Source organism: Tiliqua scincoides, chromosome 3 (genome assembly GCF_035046505.1).
Source record: "Tiliqua scincoides isolate rTilSci1 chromosome 3, rTilSci1.hap2, whole genome shotgun sequence".
Classification (NCBI taxonomy): Eukaryota; Metazoa; Chordata; class Lepidosauria; order Squamata; family Scincidae; genus Tiliqua; species Tiliqua scincoides.
The window spans coordinates 216,017,659-216,043,966 of record NC_089823.1 but is presented as its reverse complement, the minus strand read 5'-3'; the positions used below and the strand labels follow the sequence as shown (position 1 = coordinate 216,043,966).

The 26,308-nt window shown below is 42.1% G+C and overlaps 1 protein-coding gene across 3 annotated transcripts in view; it reads right to left on the bottom strand.

Annotated features, from left to right (window-relative positions):
• ARHGEF26 (Rho guanine nucleotide exchange factor 26) overlaps nt 1-26,308 on the bottom strand; it is an 80,150-nt gene that overhangs the window by 37,599 nt on the left and 16,243 nt on the right. For all 3 annotated transcript variants that reach the window (XM_066622627.1, XM_066622629.1, XM_066622628.1), the window contains 2 exons: nt 18,562-18,618; nt 12,305-12,465 (listed from right to left, as the gene is read on the bottom strand). In XM_066622627.1, the coding sequence (XP_066478724.1) occupies nt 12,305-12,465; nt 18,562-18,618 (218 nt within the window). The remainder of the gene's footprint in view (nt 1-12,304; nt 12,466-18,561; nt 18,619-26,308) is intronic.

Below are 26,308 nucleotides of genomic sequence, written 5' to 3'. Positions count from 1 at the left end.
GTGGAATAGAAAGTAAAATGTTGGACTTGGATCATGGAGGAGTTCATGCCTCAACGCAGCTATGATGTTGCTGGGTAGCCCAAGGCCAGTCATCACATGAACTGAGGTTCATTTCCAGGAACGACTTTTTTTTGGAAAAGCAGTATATAAATATTCTTTAATAATAATAAAGTATGTGTATAGGAATGAAGCCTAAAAAAAAAAAATCAACTGAAGCAGACCTGGTCAGGTTCCATAGCAGGCTACGCTCATGCAAGTGTGCTTAATTTTAGGCTGCAGATTTTATTTCACACTGATATCTAAACATCTAAAAAGTTTTCCAAACAAGAAGATATTTCTAAGGATTTGGTGAACAAACCGCATTCCGCTGCACACAGTTTAACTGGGATTTTACTTGGTGTTCTGCTCAATTTATCAGTTAGAATGGAACAGCAAAAACAAACATGAAAACACTGCTAAGCAGCTCCTAAAAAGAAAAGGAAGCAGGCTTCAAATTCCCAGCAATTATCTGTACAGTATCTCTATAAATTTTACACACACTACGTGAAAAAAGCAATTTTTTTTCCTGAACTTTGTTCCCAATAGTAGAGCAATGGAAGTGGATCTGGTTTCCCTAACAACCTTTCCTCTGACATGTAACAAAGGCTTTTATTTTGTATCACGTGTGTATATTCCAATCCTAATCCTGACCGACAGCACTTTGATAAAACATAATGACCTCTTTCAATACTCCTTTGTACACTTGTTGAAACATTTTCAAAGGAGGTTTAAAATCACAGGCCAGAAACATGAGTAAACAACCAAAATGTCAGCTTTACAAATGTGTTTCCTCCTAATGAGGGACAGTTACTGCACTTTATTTTGTATGCTGTGAACTTACACTCATGCACACACACCCCAAATGTCTCATCCTGTCTTCAAGGACTCAAATGAATAATTCTATGACACAGATTCAAAAGTACCACTTGATAAGAATTCATCATATTAAGCATGAATAAGTAACCTATTAATTTCTACTAACACAATTAACTGGGCAGCTGTTAAAGACCTAAACTGGATCCACAGGAGGACATCAGGGAAAAGGTTACCTGAAGTCTGTGACATCTTAACAGTCACGTTTGCATAGCCCAGAAGCCCCAACCCCTTATTTCTCTTTTCTTTTTTGCATAATCTCAAGTCAGTGGCTCTCACACTTGGTCCTTTCAGGACATTGTCACTGGCCACCTGGTATACAAGATACCAGGTGATATACCAGGTGATATACAGGCCACCTGGTATGCAAGAGGAATCTGCAGGCCTTAGGAGTGGACCTCAACAGGTGGGAAACCCTGGCCTCTGAGCGGCCCGCTTGGAAGCAGGCTGTGCAGCATGGCCTTTCCCAGTTTGAAGAGACACTTGGCCTACAGTCTGAGGCTAAGAGGCAAAGAAGGAAGGCCCATAGCCAGGGAGACAGACCAGGGACAGACTGCACTTGCTCCCGGTGTGGAAGGGATTGTCACTCCCAAATCGGCCTTTTCAGCCACTCTAGACTCTGTTCCAGAACCACCATTCAGAGCGCGATACCATAGTCTTTCCAGACTGAAGGTTGCCAACACCTGGTATACAATATCACCAACAGAAAATTACCATCAGTCACTTCCTTTCTGTGAGCAACAATGCACTGGGGAACAATATTCAGGCTATTTTGTTCCCTGCTTACATTCCATTAGTTTACCCCTGCCAATCTTTCATTTCTCTACTCTCACTGAAATCAACAGGGTTTATTTCTGAGTAGCTCATAAGCCTGCACTGTGAAAGCTTAGGGAGCATGTACATAAGCCACAAGACACAGAATCACATGCATATATTTTTGTGTGCTTACAGGACATGGGATGGTGCACTGTGTGTACTGTGACACATGCTGACTTCTGCTGCCAAACGCAATTAAATTTTCTTGGGGTTAATTTGTAAATGCCACAAAATCTATCTGGTTTAAGCAGTTCTCTAAACAAAATGCTCCCCCCCCCCCGTTTCCAGTGAGGGTTAAAAATATCCCTACAAAGTGAAGTACTGGAGAAAGTGCACACACAGTGTCGTAAAGTGCCTCAATAAACAGCATGAGTTTTGATAAAACTTCCAAGATCGATCCTGTTATTTGTTACACAGGCATAGTCTATTTTAAATGCATAAAGAAGGACTGAAAAACTTTAAAAAAACTCAGTGCCACAGTGTCCATTTGTAACTAACAAATGGGATTGATAACCAAAGCACAATAGTTTGCCGTGTACATACTTCAATCTACGTATGTGGTGTGGTGTCAGGCTTGCCCCATCTGCCGTTTTCATGTTGAACTTATGGAGTTGTTTTATATAGCACAAAATTCCTCAAAACAACACTTCCATGTAGGAACTAACAGATAACACCTAACATGTAAGACTATCACAAGCGAGCATACAGTCTATGTGCACATAAATTGGAACAGAGAGCTCATTCAACCCCTATAAAGGATTGTCTTATAAGGGGAATCGGACTTTTTCACTTCCTTCACTTAACAGTGATTGTTTCTCTGTCAGCCAGGAAATATGGAGGAAGGGGCAAGATTTTTAGCAGACCAAAGACATGTACTGGTTGTGGAAAAAATGGCACTGCCAGATCCAACAGCATCTGAGTAAAACAAATAAGAACACATGAATATGGCTCAATTGGGATAAGGATCAAACAAGGCCAAGTTTTGATACAGAATGCTTGGTCTCAGTTTTGCAAAAAGGAAAACAGGGTGTTAAGAGCACCTTTGGACACTGCTGCTCACTACTCTGTACTTAGTAACCATAAAACTTTCCCCAAATATTGGAATTAGGGAAAATGCTTCCAAATAGGTTTCAGTCCCAGAAGTCCTCCAAATACCACACACAGAACAAATTAAGCAAAGGTGTGTCCTAGACAGGGGGGAATATTGGACAGTAGAGCCATTCCGTGGCCTTTTGCATGAAGACCAGATACAGATATCCACTGGAAACATGCAGCAACTTGATAGTCTTAGACTTGATAGTCCAACATCTGTATTTTTTGTTAACAACTGAAAACATCACAGATCTTATTAACTTAAATAAATCACAGAAAGCTGCCTTATTTTGAATCTGACCATTAGTCCATCTAGTTAAGCACCGTTGACACAGTGTTGTATGAAAAATGTTTCAAAGAAGAAAATATCTTCTTTCCCTAGTGTTGGGGCAGTAGAACAGAGATGCAATGATAAAGCACAATGATGTAATTTTTGTTTACCCAGGATATGAAATAAAACATAACCCTTCATGAGTTTCCATTATAAGAAAGTAAACAGTAACTCAGCTGATTTAAGAATTTTAACATTAGTTAGAGCCTGAGGGTAAATATACCATTGCTGCAACATGAGACCTTGATGGACTTTTGCAAGACTTGCTACTTATAACTTATGTCCTTTTTACATAAAACAAATTGCATGTCACAGTAATCATACTACAACAAGCTTCTCTATGTGTTTCCTGGGTGATTTAGCATTAACTTTCCAATATGAAGCAAGGAAGCTTGTTTAGAGATGCAGTATTCTAAGTATCCTATCCACCATCTGGAAGAGACTGGGGAAGCAGCTCTTTGATAAAGCACCAGCTTTGCATGCCAAAGATCCCAGGTTCAGTCACTGGCATTTGGGCCAGGAAAGACCTTTGTCCCTTGAGAACCCTGCCAGTCATTGTAGAATGTAGATAATACTGGTCAGATGGAGCCAGGGTCTGACACAGTATAAGGCTTTTTGAAAGGTCAGATCAGAGTGGAGAACCACTCTGACCAGAAACCCAAGATATATCTGTTGTCTGCACAACAGAATTTCTAGCTGTGAAACCTGTTGTGCTAATCTGATAGCAATCAGGAACAACACATGCCAAGAAAGAAACCTCAAGCAAACCAATCTTAATGGCTCGAAGGAGAATTTTATAAAGTCTTTCAGCACCATATGAAATTCCAGAAGTTGAAAAACTGATGGCCTGAAGAGAGAAGCACTTCTTTTATGTAGGGACTGAAGGAAGAATGTTGTCTGCTATTTCAATGTCTTGCAAAAGTTTCCTACATGGAGGAAATAGTAAAAGGACTTCTCTAGGAGTAGCCAGACTGAATTTAGAGTTCACATATACACACTGAAGGCCTTAGGAGCGGACCTCAACAGGTGGGAAACCCTGGCCTCTGAGCAGCCCGCTTGGAGGGCTGTGCAGCATGGCCTTTCCCAGTTTGATGAGACACTTGAACAACAGTCTGAGGCAAAGAGGCAAAGAAGGAAGGCCCATAGCCAGGGAGACAGAGCAGGGACAGACTGCACTTGCTCCCGGTGTGGAAGGGATTGTCACTCCTGAATCGGCCTTTTCAGCCACACTAGACGCTGTTCCAGAACCACCTTTCAGAGCGCGATACCATAGTCTTTCGAAACTGAAGGTTGCCAACATACACACACTGTTTATTCAAATTCATAGACTGAATCTGATAATAGCATTGGCTGCCCTGGTGCAGACAAAATAATACATATGCTTGTATCTGCAATAAAATCAGTAGCCTTGGCAAATTCATGCAATTTTGTAAGAGTGCGAGTTTCTCTTGCAGGACACATTCATGTTTGTGTTCATTTACAGTACCTGTTCCAAAAGTCCTTAGGCCAAAGGACTGAAATCCAAATAAATATTTGGTATTTATGTTTACTATAAACTTTTAAAGCACTGTCTTACTTTCTTTCAATGGATAGACACACCTGACTGCATTTAAAATGTTCAACAAAGATGCCACGCTTACTGTGTCTATGTGCACAGAGATCAAAGTTCATTATCACTTCAAACATGCCCAGTGTCATTCAAGTCACCTCTGAAACCTACTGGAAAATCAAAAGTTGCAATTCAGAACAGTAAGGATGGAAAACAAACCTTTGCAAGTCCTAGAATGCACTCAGTATGGCTCTGAACTGTAGTTAATGAAAACAAGCTGACATAGCATAGTGGTGAGAGCAATGGGCTAGATTTGAACACAGTTTGCACAAGCTCACTGGATGACTTTGGGCTAAACATTATCCTAGATCCTTTTGCTACTGTAGCTTTATGAGTGTTATTAAAAGAATGTCTGAATAAACCACTCCTTGGTCACCTGCCCAGAACCTTCAGATACAAAGTTATAAATCTAAATAATAAACTAGGGAGGCGATAAAACCAGCACTCAAGGGTTGGAAAGGTCAATAGCCAAGCAACAGAACCGGTCCAGAAGAAAAAGGGCCAAGGGAAATTAAGCAGGCAGTCAACTAAGACACTAAACTATGTCAAGCATGCAATCTGCACTGTAATACCCAGATGAATTATGCTACTCTACCTGTAAAAGAAAGTTCAAAGTGACTTCTTTGCAAGAACATCAGGCTAGTTATACAACCACAGAGCCATTTGCATTCATGCCATGAGCACCACTTAAGGTAAATTGTTCCAAAATTATCTTTCTTTTTACATTTACTTCACAATGTTTTAATCTCATCTGAAAGTTCGGAAGTTAATCTGAAATAAAGAAAATAAAAAGACAATGCGAGATCCTTCCAAGTTTCCCACTGCTATTTCAAGCCATGAGTGCTCTCAATGTTAGGGGGGGAAAGGCTAGTTTTCCCAGCATGTTATCTATTAAATTGTAGTAAATTATAATAACTACGATGAATAATTAATGGCACAAAATTCAGAGGTACTGATGTGATTTATGTGGAAAGTCAAATTCCATACACCTGTACTGGCAGAGTTTTGAGCCCTAAAATGAAGGGGTATTCATCCAAGCAATTCTTCTACCATGACAAACTGGAAGGTATACAGTCTAATGCCCCTGCCACTCAGACATTTGCGTTATATGATACAACAAGAACATAATTATTTTCAAATTTTTAGCACTAATATATGCAACACATTTAGTACAACAGAATGCTGGGTGCAGCACTACTCTGAGCTATATTCCAGAGAAAATGTAGTCACCGAAGTAGCGCTGAACAACATTGAGTGCCTGCGTGTGTTGGAGAAGCTTGACAGTGAACCAACCCTAGAAGAACTTCACGTGGCCCTGGACTCCCTTGCCTTCGGCAAGGCACCAGGAAAAGATAGCATCCCTGCTGAAGTCCTAAAGTGCTGCAAAGAGATCATCGTCACTGAGCTGCATGAAATCCTCTGTCTTTGCTGGAGAGAAGGTGGAGTACCTCAAGACATGAGGGATGCAAACATCATCACGCTGTACAAGAACAAAGGCGACAGGGGTGACTGCAACAACTACCACGGCATCTCTCTCCTTAGCGTTGTAGGATAGCTGTTTGCCCGAGTTGCACTAAAGAGGCTCCAGGTACTTGCAGAGAGTGTCTATCCAGAATCGCAGTGCGGTTTCCGAGCCAACAGGTCCACCACTGATATGGTATTCTCCCTTAGACAACTGCAGGAGAAATGCAGGGAACAACAACAGCCACTCTTTATAGCCTTCATAGATCTCACGAAGGCTTTCGACCTGGTCAGCAGGGACGGCCTCTTCAAGATTCTCCCCAAGATTGGATGTCCACCCAGGCTCCTCAGCATCATCAGATCTTTCCACAAGGACATGAAAGGCACTGTTGTCTTTGATGGCTCCACATCAGACCCCTTTGACATCCAAAGCGGAGTGAAGCAGGGCTGTGTTCTTGCGCCAACCTTGTTTGGGATTTTCTTCGCTGTCCTGCTGAAGCATGCCTTTGGAACTGCAACAGAAGGCATCTATCTCTGGACCAGATCAGACGGAAAGTTCTTCAACCTCTCCAGACTGAAAGCAAAGTCCAAAGTTCAGCTGAAATGTCTGCGTGACTTCCTCTTTGCCAACGATGCAGCTGTCACTACCCACTCTGCCAAAGATCGCCAGCAGCTCATGGATCGTTTTAGCAAGGCCTGCCAAGATTTTGGACTGACAATCAGCCTTAAGAAAACACAGGTCATGGTTCAGGATGTGGACTCACCTCCCTGCATTACAATCTCTGTGCATGAACTGGAGGTTGTCCATGACTTTGTGTACCTTGGCTCAACGATCTCCAACACTCTTTCTCTCGATACTGAGCTAAACAAACGCATCGGTAAAGCAGCTACCACGTTTTCCAGACTCACAAAGAGAGTCTGGTCCAACAAGAAGCTGACGGAACATACCAAGATCCAGGTCTACAGAGCTTGCGTCCTGAGTACACTTCTGTACTGCAGCGAGTCATGGACTCTTCACTCACAACAGGAGAGGAAACTGAACGCTTTTCACATGCGCTGCCTCCGACACATCCTCGGCATCACCTGGCAGGACAAAGTTCCTAACAACACAGTCCTGGAACGAGCTGGAATCCCTAGCACGTATGCACTGCTGAAACAGAGACGCCTGCATTGGCTCGGTCATGTTGTGAGAATGGATGATGGCCGAATCCCAAAGGATCTCCTCTATAGAGAACTCGTGCAAGGAAAGCGCCCTACAGGTAGACCACAGCTGCGATACAAGGACATCTGCAAGAGGGATCTGAAGGCCTTAGGAGTGGAGCTCAACAGGTGGGAAACCCTGGCCTCTGAGCGGCCCGCTTGGAGGCAGGCTGTGCAGCATGGCCTTTCCCAGTTTGAAGAGACACTTGGCCAACAGTCTGAGGCAAAGAGGCAAAGAAGGAAGGCCCATAGCCAGGGAGACAGACCAGGGACAGACTGCACTTGCTCCCGGTGTGGAAGGGATTGTCACTCCCGGATTGGCCTTTTCAGCCACACTAGACGCTGTGCCAGAACCACCATCCAGAGCGCGATACCATAGTCTTCCGAGACTGAAGGTTGCCAACAAGAAGTAGTACAACATGAGAAACATAGCAGGAAAAGAGATCGCTTCTACAAAAAAGAAAGGTGGGAAGGGAGGAATCATAATGACTATTTAATCAATACACTAAATTTATTTATTTTAACAAAATTATACCCTGCATTCTGCGCCATAGGGGTCACCAGGTTGGCTCACAACAATCATAAAACAATGAAATCAATAAAAGTCATACTAAAGATATAGAAAAATTACAAATCAACAGACCATCCACCAGACTATTACTGGCCACTAAACAGGAAAATCTAATTCAGTAGCACAATTCAAGGAAGACCAGAAATGCCTAGGGATTCATACATGCAGACAATACATTTGACCAAGGATTAACACATTCTCCGAACTTGCTTTGAATTAAGGGCATCAGCAAGTATAAATTTCACAACTACAAATAGTTGCTGAAGTGCATTTCAATCACTCACAATATAGGTTTAACTTGGATGCATCTTGTTCCCACACAACTCTAAGTGATTGGAAAAGGCTGTTTGGCTTAAAACCAAAAGAAATATGGAGATTCCAAACAAGAAATGTCTTAATTTTAAAAAATCTTTCAAACCTTTTCACATGGTTTGCATTTTGCAGGACAATATCAGTTAACACAAAACAAACATTGGACTTAAAATGATATGTTCCTTTTTAGCAGTGAACAGAGGATTCATGTGTTGTCCTGCATACCTGCCCCTTGAGAGACATGGTCATGCGATCCAAAAACACCTCCCCATCCCAAGGGGTGTCTACTTCCAATTTCAGAATGTCAAGAGAATTCCATAGTCACAGATCTACACCTTTGGAGGTAATATGTAGATTGGAGTTAGGTAGAAGCCATGCTAGGTGAAGTAAAGATATAGGTGAACCTCCCAAAGAAAGGGAGTTAGAGGAAAAGAAACTGGTATTTCAGACTGATAGAACAACAACATACCTCTTCTAACAAAGTACTGAGGTATGAGATAGAGATGGATGTACACATCCAACCCTCAGTTCTATATGAAGAACTGGATGATAGGATAAGTCCCTAGCACTGGATACTGGAGGGAATCATAAGTCCAATGCTAATTCCCTAGAAGTAGAAAAGGGTATCCCAAAACAGTACTCCCAAAAGTCATTATATCTTCGGGATGGGCTGATCCCATCAACCACCATGACTGAAACACTGGTTGAAGTACTCTTTGTCTCACTGATGTGCACTTCTCTATCTCATACTATCAGGTGAGGTTCTGAAGATCATGTTGTTGCTTTGCAGATGTTTGATAAATGGGATGTGGGTGGCAAGGGATGCAGAAGGATGAAGCACACTGATGGTGAAGCGTATAGTGACATCCCAGGAGCCTGAGGTGAAACATTAACTCATAAGGATATTTATATACAACTTTTCAACAAATAACAAAATGGTTTTCAGAGAAAATTAAATAACTAGCAGCCCAACCCTACTCCCAGTCAGTCCATAGCACACAGTGTCACTAACGGAACATGTGCTACATGCTATGGTGATTTGGGGGGGGGGGAACGACAATCAGACTGCCAGCAATAAGGAAGTAAAAATATATGTCTTGCTTATCTTCTGGTAGACCACCTGGTCATTGATGGGTTTCTTCTGAGGTCACTTAACAGGGATACATTCTCCAATCCCCACTGTTATTCGATTAGGACATTAAGCAAACATTCAGCCCAATCTAGTGCCTTTGTTGTGTAAACAGACACTCCCTGACAGACATTAGCTGGTTGCACAGGCTACTGGAGATAGATTGCCTCTTCTTTGCATTAAGAGCCTCTTTGCTGTGTAAACAGACACTCTGCTGCAGGCTATGGGAGACCTGACTGCCTCATGAAGAGCCTCTTCGTTGTGCTTTGACCACTGTTGGATATGTGGCATGTCATTAAGCGGAAGGTCGTTAAGTGACACACACCTGTACACCAGCTATTTTGCTGGTGTAAGTCCAAGAAGAGGAAGGGGATGGAGTCTGGGCTGGGAACAGGGTACAGAATCTGGTACATGCGGCTGCTACAAACGTCGGTTTGACTCCTTGGGTCTTAGAAGGTGGTACTCTGGAGCCTTCTCTAGATAGGGTGGTTCCACCAGTTGCAGAGGCTGCATCAGAGAGAGAGTCTGAGGGAGAAGGATTGTTTTTGTACCTGATTATTTTTTCTGTGTCTCTTGCTCATGTCAAAGGAAAAAGAAGGAACTGATAGATGGAGCACCAAAGTGACCCTGCTACATGGAGCTAAACAGGCCTAGAACCAGGAGTAGATTTCCCGTGGGGGCAGAAAGATTCCAGATCACATGACCCCATCTCTCAAAAAGCATGGGACAATCCATGCAAGGATAACCTCTGTTGTTCAGTCCTCTGGCAATCAGATCGGTAAATTATAAATGCACCTACATAACAAATATACAAATTCCTTGTGAGCCCAATATTTTTAAACATGTTCTTGCTCAGGTATGACATACTGAATCAATGATTTGAACCAATAATCCTCACAAAGAACTGGTAATGAAGATTTAAGCTGAAGCCCTGCATTTGATTTCCACTGTCTGTAACAGAACTAGAGAGTAGGATTATCAGACAATGACTGGAATCCTGAGACCCAGTATATACACTGGAAGAGAGACAGCATGCAAGCTAGACCTGTATAACAGTGGGTGTAAATGTTAGCCACGGCCAACAGGAGTTTGTTGGTTGTTTAGAGGCTTGTGGGTTGCTCTCTCCTATAGAACCCTTGTTTGACTTCTACTGTCTTGTTTTTTTCTGCCTTTGTAACAATGGCTGCAGTTCTCTTTCCGTTCAAATGAAGCTCTTAACAAAAGTCAGTTTTGCTGTGCACAAGACTGCTTTAACCCCTCAGCTCTGCTAGCAGTAAGGACACAAAGAAAAGTTACAGGTTCAGCTGGAGTTTTGCCTAACCTCTAACAGCTCTTACTGCAGACGATAAAAGATGCTTTGTTTTAAAAAGCACTTCAATACTGTTTCTTCAGAAACAGAATATCAGAAAAAAAGTAAGCTAAGGTCCAGCTGCACACTCCAGGCATGATCTTTCCTCAATCAAGTACAGAGTCTGCACACAGAGTTATAGAAGCCCTATTGACACATCCACAGGCAGTGTCTCACAGCAGTCAAGGAATAAGCACAGGCTTATCTCCTAAATCACCATTCAACCTATCCTACGCTCAAACTTTAAAGCTTGTGACATGATTCAGTGAACAGGGAGGAATGGATGATATGGGAGATGCTGATATGCTGAGATCAAGGGGAATAAAGCCTCCATGAAAATTCTCTGCACATCCCAGCAAAGGATCATGCCCACAAACTTTCCCTTTTTTGCAATTTTGCTACATAAGCCCCACTGGATCAGGTCAAAGGCCATCTCACAGTGGTCCACCAGGGAGCACACAAGACGACAAGACACAAGCTGCATCCTGGTGCCCTTCCCTGCATCTGGCACTCTGAGGTAGCCTACCTCTAAAACCAGGAGCTTGCACATACCTATCATGACTTTTAACCTGTGATGGACTTTTCCCCCAGAAATTTGTCCAGTCCCCTCTTAAAGGCATCCAGGCAAGATGCCATCACTACTTCCTATGGCAAGGAGTTCCACAGACTAATTACACGCTGGGTAAAGAAATAACATGCTGGGTAAGTTTTGATGGATTGTTTTATTCTATAGTTTTAATTATTTTATGCTATTCCAGTTCGCATTGTTAAGGCCTCTGATTACATAATAAAAATATATCACTACTACCTTACATACAACACACAAAATTTGTATTTTGATCCCTACCATAGGGCTCACATTTTTCTCCATCTAGTTATACTCATACTCAATGACCTACAAAAGAAGTGTTTTAGAAAGGTCCTTAGTGTACGATAACAAGAAAAAAGCACAGTATGTGCCATCTTCCTTTATAATTGTTTTTGCCATAGATGGGTAACATGGATTCACAGAAGATGATATGTTTTACTCTTTTTAACTTTGAGTGAATTAAGTAGGATTCCTACTCAAAAAAGTCCAGCATTGATAACTGCTGTCAATGCAAACAATGATATGCAGGTGGGACCTTGGTATCTAATGATTTGGTAACCACTGATTTGACTCACCACTGATATTGGTCCACCTTTAAATGCCTTGCAACAAGGGAAAAAGCACCAAAATCCAATTTCCTACTTTTGCACTGTTAAATAATTATGATTTCATTCCACTAGATTCCATTATTCAGCCCACCTAGTGGCTGAATGCAGTAGAGTCTATACAATACATTCTAGGGTGACAACGGAGAAGCAAGAAACCTGGAAGTGGGTCTTTAAAGTTATTTTTCCATTGATTTGGTATCCACTGATTTTTTTTTTTAAATCCACTGGGGGTTCCAGAACAGAACACCAGTGGATAATGAGGCACAACATGTATATGTAAAAGCTCCTTGAACTACCAAAGAGATCTCTGTTAAATAAATACTTACTTCTTGCTTGCTTCACAGACATCAGCAATATTGGAGAAAAGGTGATGGTTTTCTGTTTTGGTCATTGTAGAACCCAGTTCTTTAGAGTTTTTAAACATTCGGATCAGAATTTCCAAACTTAGCAAGTACGAATGTTCTGAAGATATTACTTCAAATATAGCCTATATGATGGGAAAAGGAAAACGCACAGTGTCAGTTGCTTGGGCTTTAGGGGCTAATATCAGTGGAACATTTTTTTCATTATAGGCATCAAACACACATATCATAGTCTTAAGAGGATTGCTCTGGCACTGTTCACACCAAAGATCACTCTGGAAGATGCTTCATAGTTTAAAATGTCCAAAAAATGTTCCAAAGAAAAATAAAGGGCAAGCATTTCAAAGGCACTTCATACATTACAAATTTAGCATATACTTTGGTGAAAGTCTGAGGGTAAGAGATATTTGAGAAATACAAATTTTGTGGTGCGTTAAGTACAATAACAATAAAGTAATCTAATCTAATCTAACATTGAGAAATACAGTCAGCCATTATAACCTGGGGGCTTGCAACCTGGAGATTTGACTCTACACGGGATGCAAGTCCGCGCTGGAGGGCCTCAAGAGAACCTCCCAGCTGTAACTGGAAGTTGCATCCAGGAGGTCTTCTGAGGCACAGGAAGGCTGCATACAGTCTCTCCCTACCCCAGAAAGCCAGCCAGAGCTTTCTGAAAGGCACTTCTGATTTTTCCACTGGACCACTCTGAAGATTCCACTATCTGCTGAGGGGGGAGGAGGAGGTCGGGGAACTGATGTCCCACAGACACTGAGGGCACACTGTAGTTCAAAATCATCTGAAACAAACAAGTCTCTACAGCAGTGGTTCCCAAACTGTGTGGTAGGACCCACTGGTGGGTCGCGACCTGATTTTTGGTGGGACTCCAAAGGGTGATGAAAGATCAGATAATTAATTGTCTCAAGCCTTGGGGTTATTCAAAAATCAGATATTGCAGTTGCTAATTACCCTGCAACGAGCTCAGCTCCTGGAGTTTTCAAGCATGTCAAGCATGTGTAATAGGGAGAAAAAGGTTTAAGGATCTTTTTCTGGTTATTATTACTTATACATAAATAAAATATTATTTCTTTCTAGATCGCCTTTTAAAACAACAACAGGTAAACCTAGGTGGGTCTCAACAGAGTCATTATTGGCAACCTTCAATCTCGAAAGACTATGGTATCGTGCTCTGAATGGTGGTTCTGGAACAGCGTCTAGTGTGGCTAAAAAGGCCAATTCGGAAGTTACAATCCCTTCCACACCGGGAGCAAGTGCAGTCTGTCCCTGGTCTGTTTCCCTGGCTATGGGCCTTCCTTCTTTGCCTCTTTGCCTCACACTGTTGGCAAAGTGTCTCTTCAAACTGGGAAAGGCCATGCTGCACTGCCTGCCTCCAAGCGGGCCGCTCAGAGGCCAGGGTTTCCCTCCTGTTGAGCTCCACTCCTAAGGCCTTCAGATCCCTCTTGCAGATGTCCTTGTATCGCAGCTGTGGTCGACCTGTAGGGCGCTTTCCTTGCATGAGTTCTCCATAGAGGAGATCCTTTGGGATTCGGCCATCATCCATTCTCACAACATGACCGAGCCAATGCAGGCGTCTCTGTTTCAGCAGTGCATACATGCTAGGGATTCCAGCTCAATCCAGGACTGTGTTGTTTAGAACTTTGTCCTGCCAGAGTGTCATTTTAAAAAGTGGGTCCCAGTGCTAAAAAGTTTGTTTTGAAGATTCGCAGTAAAATAAATCCATGTTTGTGCTTTGTCAGTTGAGGGACTCACTACAGGTACATGTAACATGAGAAGCAGTACTCTGGAGTGCAGTGGCCAGATTGTTCAATTTGGATGCATGAGATTCAGTTCCAGGATACTGTGTGAATAATGAAGCTCACCAATTGGACATGGCAGCTTCTCATCTCCCAGGCTAACTTCCCTGAAAGATCGGTAGCAAGAATAAAACTGGTGAGAATTTTCTGCACTAAAAGTAGAAATTAACAGCAATAGATATACAAATTCTGTTTCGTCCAAAATTTGGAAAAAAAATTAAAGCTTCTGCAAGATTTATCTACTTTTGGTAGCCTACATAAGGATGATAGAAAAAAGCACTATAATAAAGTGTCGTGATGCTGTTTAAAACAAAACCACAGTAATAAGATGAAAACCTGTTATTTTGTACAGTATAAGCAAATCCCAAATTAATGAAAGGTCTGTAGGGGCACGAAAACTTCTGGATAGTAAGAGATTCAGCTCATTGAAAGCAGTGGAAACTGAGAAGCAGCTGTGCAAGATGCTTTTACAAAAGGTCAGCTGGCTGAAAAGGGAAAGGGTAGGTCTCCAGAATGCACAGGCAGCCTCCCACACAAATCTTCTCGATCAATTCATTTCTTCGCTTAACTCTGCCAAATCCTAGGCTACACTGCCCAACATCCTCTTTCCCTGGTGCGCTTTCATTCATTTAGTATGAATGCCATAGTAGAGTAACCCAACGAAATCTGACTCGAGCAACATGTTACTGTTAACGTAAACAATGCATCCAGTTTTTGTGCATTCAACAGTCACTAATTTATTTGCAACAAGAAGGATATTTTGATAATGATAGTTGGGATCCTGGTGTAATTCCTACTGCCACTGTCTCTCAAATGATGCTAACCCAGCAGCATGCAATATATTATTGTTGGCAACCTTCAGTCTCGAAAGACTATGGTATCGTGCTCTGAAAGGTGCTTCTGGCACAGCGTCTAGTGTGGCTGAAAAGGCAGATTCAGGAGTGACAATCCCTTCCACACTGGGAGCAAGTGCAGTCTGTCCCTGCTCTGTCTCCCTGGGTATGGGCCTTCCTTCTTTGCCTCAGTCTGTTGGCCAAGTGTCTCTTCAAACTGGGAAAGGTCATGCTGCACAGCCTGCCTCCAAGCGGGCCACTCAGAGGCCAGGGTTTCCCACCTGTTGAGCTCCACTCCTAAGGCCTTCAGATCCCTCTTGCAGATGTCCTTGTATCGCAGCTGTGGTCTACCTGTAGGGCGCTTTCCTTGCACGAGTTCTCCATAGAGGAGATCCTTTGAGATCCGGCCATCATCCATTCTCACGACATGCAATATATGGAGGAGTGCATATCCGCGGATTCACTTATCTGCGGATCACGTTGGCGGGGCCCCCCTGCACGTGCCTCCTCTGGAGGTAAAGGGAGCTCTGCTCCCCCTGCCACCGGAGTATCTTCTGAGCCCAGCAGAGGCCATGGACATTAGCCCAGTAAAGGCCAGCAGAGGCCACAGATATTTGCCTCAGACTAAGCCTGAGAGGCAAAAGAAGTCACTTTTTTGACTGTACGGCTCAGAGTGAGCTGGGCAGAGGCCATGGACGGTTGGACGTGGCCTCTGCTGGGCCCAGAGGAACCTCCAAAGGCCGGGTGAGCACACCTCATCTTGGGAGGGTGCAGGAAGGCATCCCCTCGTATCCATGGATTCACCTATCCGCAGAGGATTCCAGAATAGAACCCCCGTGGACACAGGGGCATGCCTGTACTATATTTTTATAATAAGCTGGATAGTGTTAAGTATTACATGCTTTGTTTTTAAGTCCAACCAGGCAGAAAGAAAAATCTGCTTCATAAAAAAAAAGACTGGAGGGAACAGAAGGGTCCCAAGTGCTGAGACAACCGTTTCCCACCAATCTTCTTACCCTCAAAATTTCTGCTACTCCTGCAGGCAGTTTGTTCCCTTCATTGCAATCATGAGGAAAGGATTTGCCTAGAGAGAGCAGCAAAGTTCCATGACTAATTTGTTCCAATCTGTGCATTTTTTGTTCAGGGAAGGGACAACTGAGCCTTCGTCTTCATGATACTATTTAAGGATTCTTTGTTCCCAGTTCTGATGACAGCCCTCATTGATTCCTTCTAAGCTTAGAAATTTGAGGCTCAGCATGCCAGTTCAGAAAGTCAAAACAAGATATAGGAAGTCTACTTATATCTGTTATGAGAGTACAAAATGAAAGCGAGCAATAAACCAAGAAATGTTTTGAGCTCACTTATAATGTACTGATGCTAATCAGAGATCAAGAATGAGAACGTGTTTACCAATTACTATTCTCTACACAAGGGAGTGACAGGCCCCCCGAGTGGCACTGTGAAATGCAGTTATACTTCATTTGCATGGCATCAATGCAAACAGATGTCTGAAGCTTGATAGCTTATGAATGCTTTTTACACTCTTTAGAGACCAAATGTATACTTCGGCTTTGCATGTAGCACTAAGAAATGCAGATGTGGTCAAGGCTGGAATCTGATAACACTTTAAAAGGAAAACTGGATGTTCTTTTTTAGATTAACCTACTTATTTCTCATCGCAACACTTGGCACGCTGAAATAATAAACTGCAAGAACAAAAATTGCCCCATTTTGTTCTTCTTTGGGGGAAAAACCTAGTAACATTTGTTCTCTGCCCCCTTTACTAGCTGCCTTTGATCAGTCAATCTGATTTCGAAATCTGTGGATCAGGACCCACTAGGTTGGTCGCGAACCAATTTCAGGTAGGTTCCCATTCATTTCAATATTTTAAATAGACTTGATACTACCACAGCACGTGACTGCATTTGGGGATACATTATAGATCTATACTTTTAACAGGCTACTATGTATATTCGTTTAACGATAGTCAATGGAACTTACTCCTGAGTAACTGTGGGTAGGACTGAAGCCTAGGATTGTTAATTTTCCTGCTTGATGATGTCACTCCTGGTCATGACATCACTTCCGGCGGGTCCTGACAGATTCTCATTCTAAAAAGTGGGTCCTAGTGCTAAAAGTTTGAGAACCGCTGCGTAAATCATTTTAATAGTTTCTTGAGCTTTAACAAACCATTCACACTAATGAAATAGCACGCAGTACTCAGACGACCAATGTCTGTGACGACAATGTAACAGTACTCAGTACCAACGTCTCCTTTCAATATGTGCAATTCTAAACTTGAAGATAATTCTTGGATTTACTTCTCTTTTCATGGATGCTTACTATGTTCTCAGAAAAGATGGCTGCTGCAGGTGTTGTGGGGAGCCTCGCACAGCCCTCCACAGGGCTCCCTGAGGCTTGGAATCTTGAAAAGAAGCGTTTGCAAACAGGAAATGCTTTGAAAACTCTTCTTTTCAACATTCTAAGCATCCGGGAGACCTGTGGAGGGCTGCAGCTTGCAGCAGGCTGTAGTAAGTAAAAGCACTCCTCTTTCACCCGTTAGTAACACTGCCCTCAGCCCCGCCCCTGCAAAGACTTACCTCGGGAGTAAAACTCCCGAAATGTTTGAGAACCACTGATCTAGAGAATAGAGGGTTGAGGAGGAGGAAAGTAAAAGAATTTTAGGATCATTCCTCATTTATATTTTAAAGGTAAAGGTGATCCACCTCACACACACAAAAAAATCCCATATCAGAAAATATTAAGAGAATGAAATAATACAGAATGGGATATATACTGTATCATGTAAATAGCTCAGATAAAAAACTGAGAACAGAATAAGCAGGATGTATTCTGAATAAGACCACTTTTGCATTTGAGCATACTGAATATGCTCATGCGTTTAGCATATACAGGGAGTCCTATATCTGCAAATCTTGTATTCGCAGTTTCGCTTATCAGTGGATTAGATCCATGGGGATTCCCCCCCCCCCCCGCATGTGCATTGATTCCAAAGGGTGTTCCAAGTCCCAAAGAGGTCAACAAAAGAGACTTACAGATTTACAAAAAAACCAGCAAGTGACACACTTAATGCCTTTTAAGGCATTAAAAACATCACTTCCGGTTTTACAAAAAAAAAACCCGGAAATCACTTTAATTTTGCTCTAAGAGTCATTCTGGGGCCTCAGAGGCTGCGTGCGGACACACGAGGAATTGTAGGGCTCAGAACACCCTCTGGAAGGGGGGGCGTTCCCTAGTATCCGCAGTTTCAGTTAACTATGGGGGGTTCTAGAATGGAACCTGCGCAGATAGCAGGACATGCCTGTACTATCAATTTTGGTCTCCCATTTTTAGATAACTAACTACCCTTTATGTAGGTCTTTATAACTTATGTATCCTCTCTCTAGACAAGCTTCATACCCCCAGAAAATCTGGTTTAAAAGGTAACTGTACTACAATTTACTTTAGTCATATGAAACAGAAGAGAACACAACCAGAATCTACTGAGGATGTCCTCAAGAAAAGGAGGCTATGAAAGGATTATACTAATTAATGGCATGTACAATCATAAAAGTACCTCTTGCCTTTTTCTTTCTTCTTGGCTGATGGTCTGAGATAACCCATTCTTTTTCACCTGAAAGAAATTTAAATTATTATTATTATTAACAGTATTTATATACCGCTTTTCAACTAAAAGTTCACAAAGCGGTTTACAGAGAAAAATCAAATAACTAAATGGCTCCCTGTCCCAAAAGGGCTCACAATCTAAAAAGATGCAAATGAATACCAGCAGGCAGCCACTAGAACAGACAGTGCTGGGGTGAGGTGGGCAACCTGCTCCCCCTGCTAAAAAAAGGAGCACACACACATTAAATCCTTTTAATTTAAAATTAAAAACACACACACACACACATTAAAATTAAACACACACACACACACACACAAATCCTTTTATCTATATCTATAATAAATCCGTTTATCTTCTAAATATTTCAAGTGTCCCAATCAAAATATCTGCTTGATTTTAGGGTAGCTTCTCATAAATTTCTGGAAAGGTATTGGTTGGCCTCTAGGTAGGAATAATGTAGGAAATAAAAGTCTCAGAAATCACATATGTACTAGCTGATTTACATATTTTCCAAAATATAAAGCTACTCAATTAATTATTTGATTATATTTTGGAGATGGCCAGAATGTGGAGAATCACTCAATAGTTCCACATGCCCAAGGAAGCCTTGACTGCAAAACAATTCTAATCATATTAATTCAGATGTACAGCTCCAACCTTGTCATACATGGATTTGACACAACACAAAAGGCCACTGCAAATGAAAAGGAATATGCTGATCCCCAGAGAAGAGGAAAAATGCATCCCTTTAAAATCACAGATTTCAAAGCGACCATTCTATTCTTCAGGCAGGGCGTCCTTTGCATTTCTAATTGCTGACTATCTCTATACAACAGTAAGAAAAGGTGTTTTTAAGCCACAATTGTAAAGAAATGCACTTTTTAATTTTTTTTAACTGCTTTTATTTAACATATTTTATGGTATCAGCAGGGAGTCCCAGAAACAGGTCTTTAAATCTATTTTTCCACTTCTTTTTATCCACTAGGGGTTCTGGAACGAAACCCCAGTGAATAACGAGGGACAACCTGTATAATCCCACTGAGGAAATGGATTTCATCATAAATGTGCTTAGCTCTGAACAAGGTCCTACTCTTCTCTTTCCTGTTAAGGTCATCTGCCAGAGCGATGAGAACCGTTTCAGTTCCAAAACCAGGCCAGTGCCAAGAATCAAACACCTCAGTATAACCACAGTACCATCTAGAACTGTCAAAGGCTGGACTTACATCATCCAGGGTATCAACACAATGTTGAAACCACACATATGAAACCACACATATTACAACATGATTGCAGGAGCGTTATTCCAGTGTTTTCGGCCGATAAGCTAAATAAATATTTAGGGTCAGGATACAAACTGCAAGTGCTAGGCACTAATGTTGAAGATTAGGCAAAATGGTGAATTTTTTCTAAGCCAAAAGTAAAAGATTTATTTTGTGTGCATTTTAGAATACATGTGTCCTGCCTCTTTCCCAAAGGACTCAATACACTATGCACTACATTTCATTATTTCTTGGTGTGTTTAAAAAAAATGTAAACTGGGTAGACTATTTTAGTCTACCTCCACTCTTCATTCACCTCCACTCTTCATTCACCAGCTTTCCACTTCCCATTTTTAAACAGGAAGGGAAAGAATTTAGTGGACACATACTGTCTGCTATATAAATATGCTCAGATGTGTCTTCCTCCCCACCCCCAATACATCCTATGATAAAGGCCAGAGTGCTTACTTCTCTTAGGCAGACTGCTGAATGCCAAAGAGTTCTAGGTTCTGTGCCAACCGAAGCATTCAGCAAGCAACTCTCTTCTTTCCTATTCAAGCTCAAAAACCAAATAAGTACCTGTAGTTCCAAAACAACCCCCAAATATGAGTTCTGTCTGAAAGTGCACGCCAACACATGTTCAAATTGTAGGTTAATTAAAGACGCTGAACTGTATGCACACAAATACTGCCCTTTCTTTGTCTGGCACACACTTAAGGAAACAATTTCATTTGTATAGCCTGATACTTCACATGCAACAGAGCAGTACATCTCAGTGGGCACATAGGTCATAAATGTAGGCAGGATCCAACCACGGTACAGCCTTCAAAGGAAAGACTTGCAAGTTCAGTTACAGGGCTAGCAGCACTAGAAAGCAATAGAAGCGGGATAACCTTTTACAGAAGGAGTTAAGCTTCAGGTTTAAACACAAAGTATGCTCCAATGTTGGAAGAGGCAACACACCGCCTTCACAAGAGCTAAACTAGGGGTACAATGCTTAGGAACATAGGAAACTGACTTATAGCAAGTCAGAACATTGGTATATCTATGTCCCTAGCGTCAACACTAGTTGGCTGCAATTCTACAGGGCTTGAAAAAAGACTCTACCAACTTTTCCCAGTTATACCTAGCCTAGTTATAGGCTAGGTATAACTAAGGACTAAACCTAAGGAACCTTTAAAAATGCCTATCTGTTTAAGTAAGCCCTTCTCTACTAAATTTGCTAAGCTTTTCATCAGTTCATTTAAATGCTCTTCTAAAATGATTGCATTTTAGTTATTTTAAAGACTCATCTTATAAATGATACATTTTAGATGGGTTTTTTTTGTCTGTTTTTAATTTCTCTTTAAAATGCCTGGAACTGTGGGAAATACAGGATAGAAATGTACCAAAGGTTTAAAAAATTCATATCTAATCGGGTGGAAAGTAGCCCCTGCTAAGTGGGTTAAGAGACACTTTTAAAGAGGTGATTCTCTTGTATTTAGCACTAGGAAAGAAACTGTCCCTATTAATCCCCAGCATAGTGTCTTTTCCAGTGGCCATTTGCTGGAATATTCATTGAGGGTTTTTTTTAGAACTGTGAGTTTCTAGGACAGGGCATCATTTTAAAATTGTCTTTTGCACTCTTAAATGCTTTGCAAACGTTGCTGTTGAAAAGTGGTATTATTAGGTTACATGCAGTATTCAGACATTAATTCATTATAATTCTGCCTATAAGCCAGCTAAGCTGATTCATTTCAAAGTAAGTTGTGAGAAAAACTCTATTTTCACTTTCATACTTCTAATTAAAAATCACACAGTTCTCAGCAGTCCAATTGGTGTACTAGAATCCTTCAAATTCAATGCCTTTTTTATAATATCCTAGATAATTCTCTCTACATGCCCTTGTATACTTACAGCTCAAGTAACCTTTCACAAGTACATTATTCCCTCATTAGCACACATTGTGAATTGGGTAGGATAGATTTTAGTTCTTCACATACTGCTTTACTGGAAAAGCTGACATGCAAAAGTAGAGTCTCAAAAGGACAAACTACCCTGGAATCCTTTCATAAAGTCTGGTATCCATTTACTGCATTAGAGCCCAATCCTATGCATGTCTACTTAGAAGTCAGTCCCATTATAGTCAATGGGGCTTACTCCCAGGAAAATGTGGATAGGATTGCAGCCTTAATCAATAGCAGCAGATCATCACCAAGACCTTCTTGCCATTTTGGAAAGGCTTTATGACAGGCAGAAACCAGAGCTTTCTGCTGTCTTCCAATGCTTCTTCTTACATGTAGTCAATGAAAGTACAGGTTGACCCTCCTTACCCGCGGATTTGAGAGCCACATATTTGACTTTATATAGATCCCGACCCACGTCTGGAAGGCTTCACCAAACCTCCCAGGCATGACCAGAACTCTCAGAGACTTCTGAGAGGCACCTCCAGTTTGAGGAAAAAGCAGAAGTGCCTCTTAGAAGCCCCTGGGGGGGTGCCTTCTGAGGTATGCAGAGGCAGCGCCCAACTCCCTGAGCCTCAGAACACTCCCCCGCCCACAGATCTTAATATCTGCAGGTTTAGCATCTGGGGGGAGGGTCTGGGAACAGAACTCCTACAGATACCAAGGGCCAACCTGCAGTGATTCCACACAACTAGATAAAACAGTGTTTCTCAAACTGTGGGTTGGGACCCACTAGGTGGGTCGCGAGCCAATTTGAGGTGGGTCCCCATTCATTTCAATATTTTATTTTTAATATATTAGACTTGATGCTACCATGGTATGTGACTACATTTGGGGAAATGCTACAGATCAGTACTTTTAACAAGCTACTATGTATATTCTTTTAACAATGATAGTAAATGGGACTTACTCCTGGGTAGGATTGCAGCCTAGGATTGTTAATTTTCCTGCTTGATGATGTCTCTTCTGGTCATGACATCACTTCCGGTGGGTCCTGACAGATTCTCATTCTAAAAAGTGGGTCCCGGTGCTAAATGTGTGAGAACCACTGAGATAAAATATTTTACATGAAGGAAGCAGTTCAGGAGATAAATACGGGGAGGCATATTTGTAGGATTATAGCACTCTCTCACCGGTTACAAATACTTACATAAATGTCCTGTACAGTTACCCTCCACATACATCCAGAGTTGAATCCTAAAGGATTCTAGTACAAGGGGGGGGGGGATCCCCAACGTATGTAGTTCCTCCCTACAGTTGCAGCATCTTCCATGCCACAACTCTAAGGTCTCCCCAAGAACACCTTTATAGAGAGCACATGGAGTTGCAGCAGGAGACACAAAGTCCTACTTTATGAGCACGCTTGTGGGTCAAAGAATCTAATCAAGCCATTTTCAACCTTTTTCATCTCATGACACACTGACAAGGCACTGAAGTTGTCTATGCATACCATAAGTTCTTTTTATAATTCACAAAACACACCATGCTGCTGATGGGAGGTTCACATCCCCCAGTGGCCCTACTAATAAAAGAGCCTCCCCCTAACTCCCACGGCACACCTGCAGACTATTTGCAGCACACAAATGTGATACAGCACACTGGTTTAAAATCGATGATCTAACCCAGGGGTGCCCAAACCCTGGCCCTGAGGCCACTTGCGGCCCTCAATGCGGCCCTCAGGGAGCCCCCAGTCTCCAATGAGCCTCTGGTCCTCCAGAGGTTTGTTGGAGCCCACACTGGCCCAAGAGCGTGAGGGTGACTGTTTGACCTCTCACGTGAGCTGTGGGTTGAGGGCTCCCTCCACTGCTTCTTGTTTCACATCTGTGATGCAGTAGCAGCAGCAAAGGAAAGGTCAGCCTTGCTTTGTGCAAGGCCTTTTATAGGCCTTTGAGCTATTGTAAGACCTTCATTCATTCATATATGTCCATCTTTAATATATTCATTTATGTAAACTTATGTAAATTTATTCCAATTTTATAAGTAAACTAATTCCTTCCCCCCCCCCGGCCCCCGAAACAGTGTCAGAGATGATGTGGCCCTCCTGCAAAAAACTTTGGACACCCCTGATCTAACCCATAATATACTTAGCACTGGATATAACTTGGATATCATTGCAACTCTTTATCACTAATAAGTGAAGGCTACATTTGCCACTCTGAAGGGAAGCTGCCCTACCACAAGAGGGACTGTGCTCATTAGTGGATCACAAAATTCACGAGGGTTACATTAACTAGCAATGCGCAGTGCCTTGTCTGGGCCTGTGCAAAGTTGAGGTTTCCTTTTCCACTCCCCAAAATACCAGGGCCCTACAACAAAAAGGAGAGAGAAAAAATGCCATGCTTTACACAAACATCCATGCTCTAACCTTCAGAAACATATTTGGATCCGCTTCAATTAGCTATGGCAAGTCTGAACAAGTTGTGACCTACCACACCAAAATGCAGCCAGCCAGCGAGAGATGGCTTCACAAGTCTCCTGTGTCACTGTCTTCTTGGGACTGCAAAAACTGGGGGTGGGGGGGCAGACTGTCAAGCACCTTTCAGGTCACAATGCATACCTTGGGAGCTGCATTTGCCTTGGTGCAGTTCATGCAGCCTGAACTACTGGCATAACCCCAACAATTATCACTGAATAGATCCAAAGAGTGTATTCCAAAATACTCACAGAAGTACAGAGAGTTTTCATTGTCTGGTTCCTTCTTTCAGAAAGAAGCACTTCCATACACTAACAAGGGTTATCTCTACATACTACAATGTATTCATTTGCCATATTTCAAAACATTGCTCTGTTAAATAATACACTGAGGCTGCAATCCTAACCACACTGTCCTGAGAGTAAGCCCCCTTGAACAAAATAGGACTTACTTCTGAGTAGACCTGGTTAGTCTTGTGCCTTAATGGAGCAATCCTAACCAACTTTCCAGCACTGACATAAGGGCAATGCAACTTTGAGGTAAGGGATCAAACACTGCCTTACCTTGAGGAGGCCTCCATGACTGCTCCCTAACTGCAGGATGCAGCACATGCCCCACTGGCACAGCTATGCCAGTGCTGGAAAGTTGGTTAGGACTGCGCCCTAAAGAAAATTTTGCCCTGGGAAAAGATGGTAGTTTTTGCAGAGTCACAAACAGACATTCAGTGTTGCTATTAAAGGTAATCATAATATGAAACTTACTGACAATCAAATATAGGACTATAAGCAGGCAAACATAAAACTCTTCAGTGCTTGGTTAAATTGTACTTGTAACCATATCAGGCCATAGTACATAAACAAAGAGAACCTCGACCTCTGACAGAGATTTTGATTGCAATGAAACGGCAGGGAAATTTATATTTGCTCAACCACAGAGGCATTTACATTTTGTCCTGTCACTATAATCTGATTCTTCCATTTTCTTAGTGCAAGCAGTTCCCAATCTGTATCGTAACGTCCTGGGATATTGTGGCGCACTTGCTGGGACCCAGAAGCAAGACTACAGCGTGAGCCTCCAGATGGCAGCAGGAGGTTCAACACAATGGGCAGAGCTGCAGTGCACGAAAACCATGCACTGCAAAAAGCCCTCCTGCCAGCACTGACCCTCTTACCTGTATTTAGAGGCTTTTATTAGATCTCGGAACCAGAAAGTGAATAGCAATGACTTCACTGTGTGATGTGTTTTACATCATCATCATTCACTTCCTGGTTCCAAGGACATCGCAGCCCGGTAAGTTTGGGAACCGCTGCCTAAGTGGTGCCACTTCAATGTGATCACTTCCCACACTCTTCCAGTAATGATAATAGGAAGATAATAGGAGCCAGGATGGTGTAGTAGAAGTTCAGGAGTTCATTAAGCTTCCTGGGTGACCTTGGACCAGTCTCTCAGCCTCACCCAAATTATCCACTCAGCCCAAATTTTCAGACAAAGATTACAGGTTTGGTATGAGGATAAATGGTTGGTTGACAACCTTCAGTCTCGAAAGTCTATGGTATAAGCCTGCAGCACCCGGTATTCCCAGGCGGTCTCCCATCCAAGTACTAACCAAGCCTGACCCTGCTTAGCTTCCGAGATCAGACAAGATCAGGCATGTGCAGGGTGAAAGGAGGGGAGAAATATACATACCACCCTGAGCTCCTTGGAGGAAGGGTAATATAAAAAAATGTGAAAAATAAATAAATGATGATGTGGAAAGAGCAGATTATTACTACAAATATTTATATACTTTTTTGTTGTTGAAAAGTTCACAAAACAGCTTATAATCATATAAATTGTTTTAAGTCCCAAAAGAGTTCACAATTTTAAAAGACATACAAGAAAACATCAGCAAACCGCTTCTACGAAAGACACTGTGCTGGTGTGTTTAGGGACTGTTAGTCTCACTTTGCTAAATATAAGAGAAGCACCACTTGAAAAAGTGCCTCCTGATCCGTTAGTAGAAATATATGGTTACTCCCTAAGTCAGCACAGCACACAAACCCAGATGGGTGCGAGAAGCAACCACAGGACAGTGGCAACTA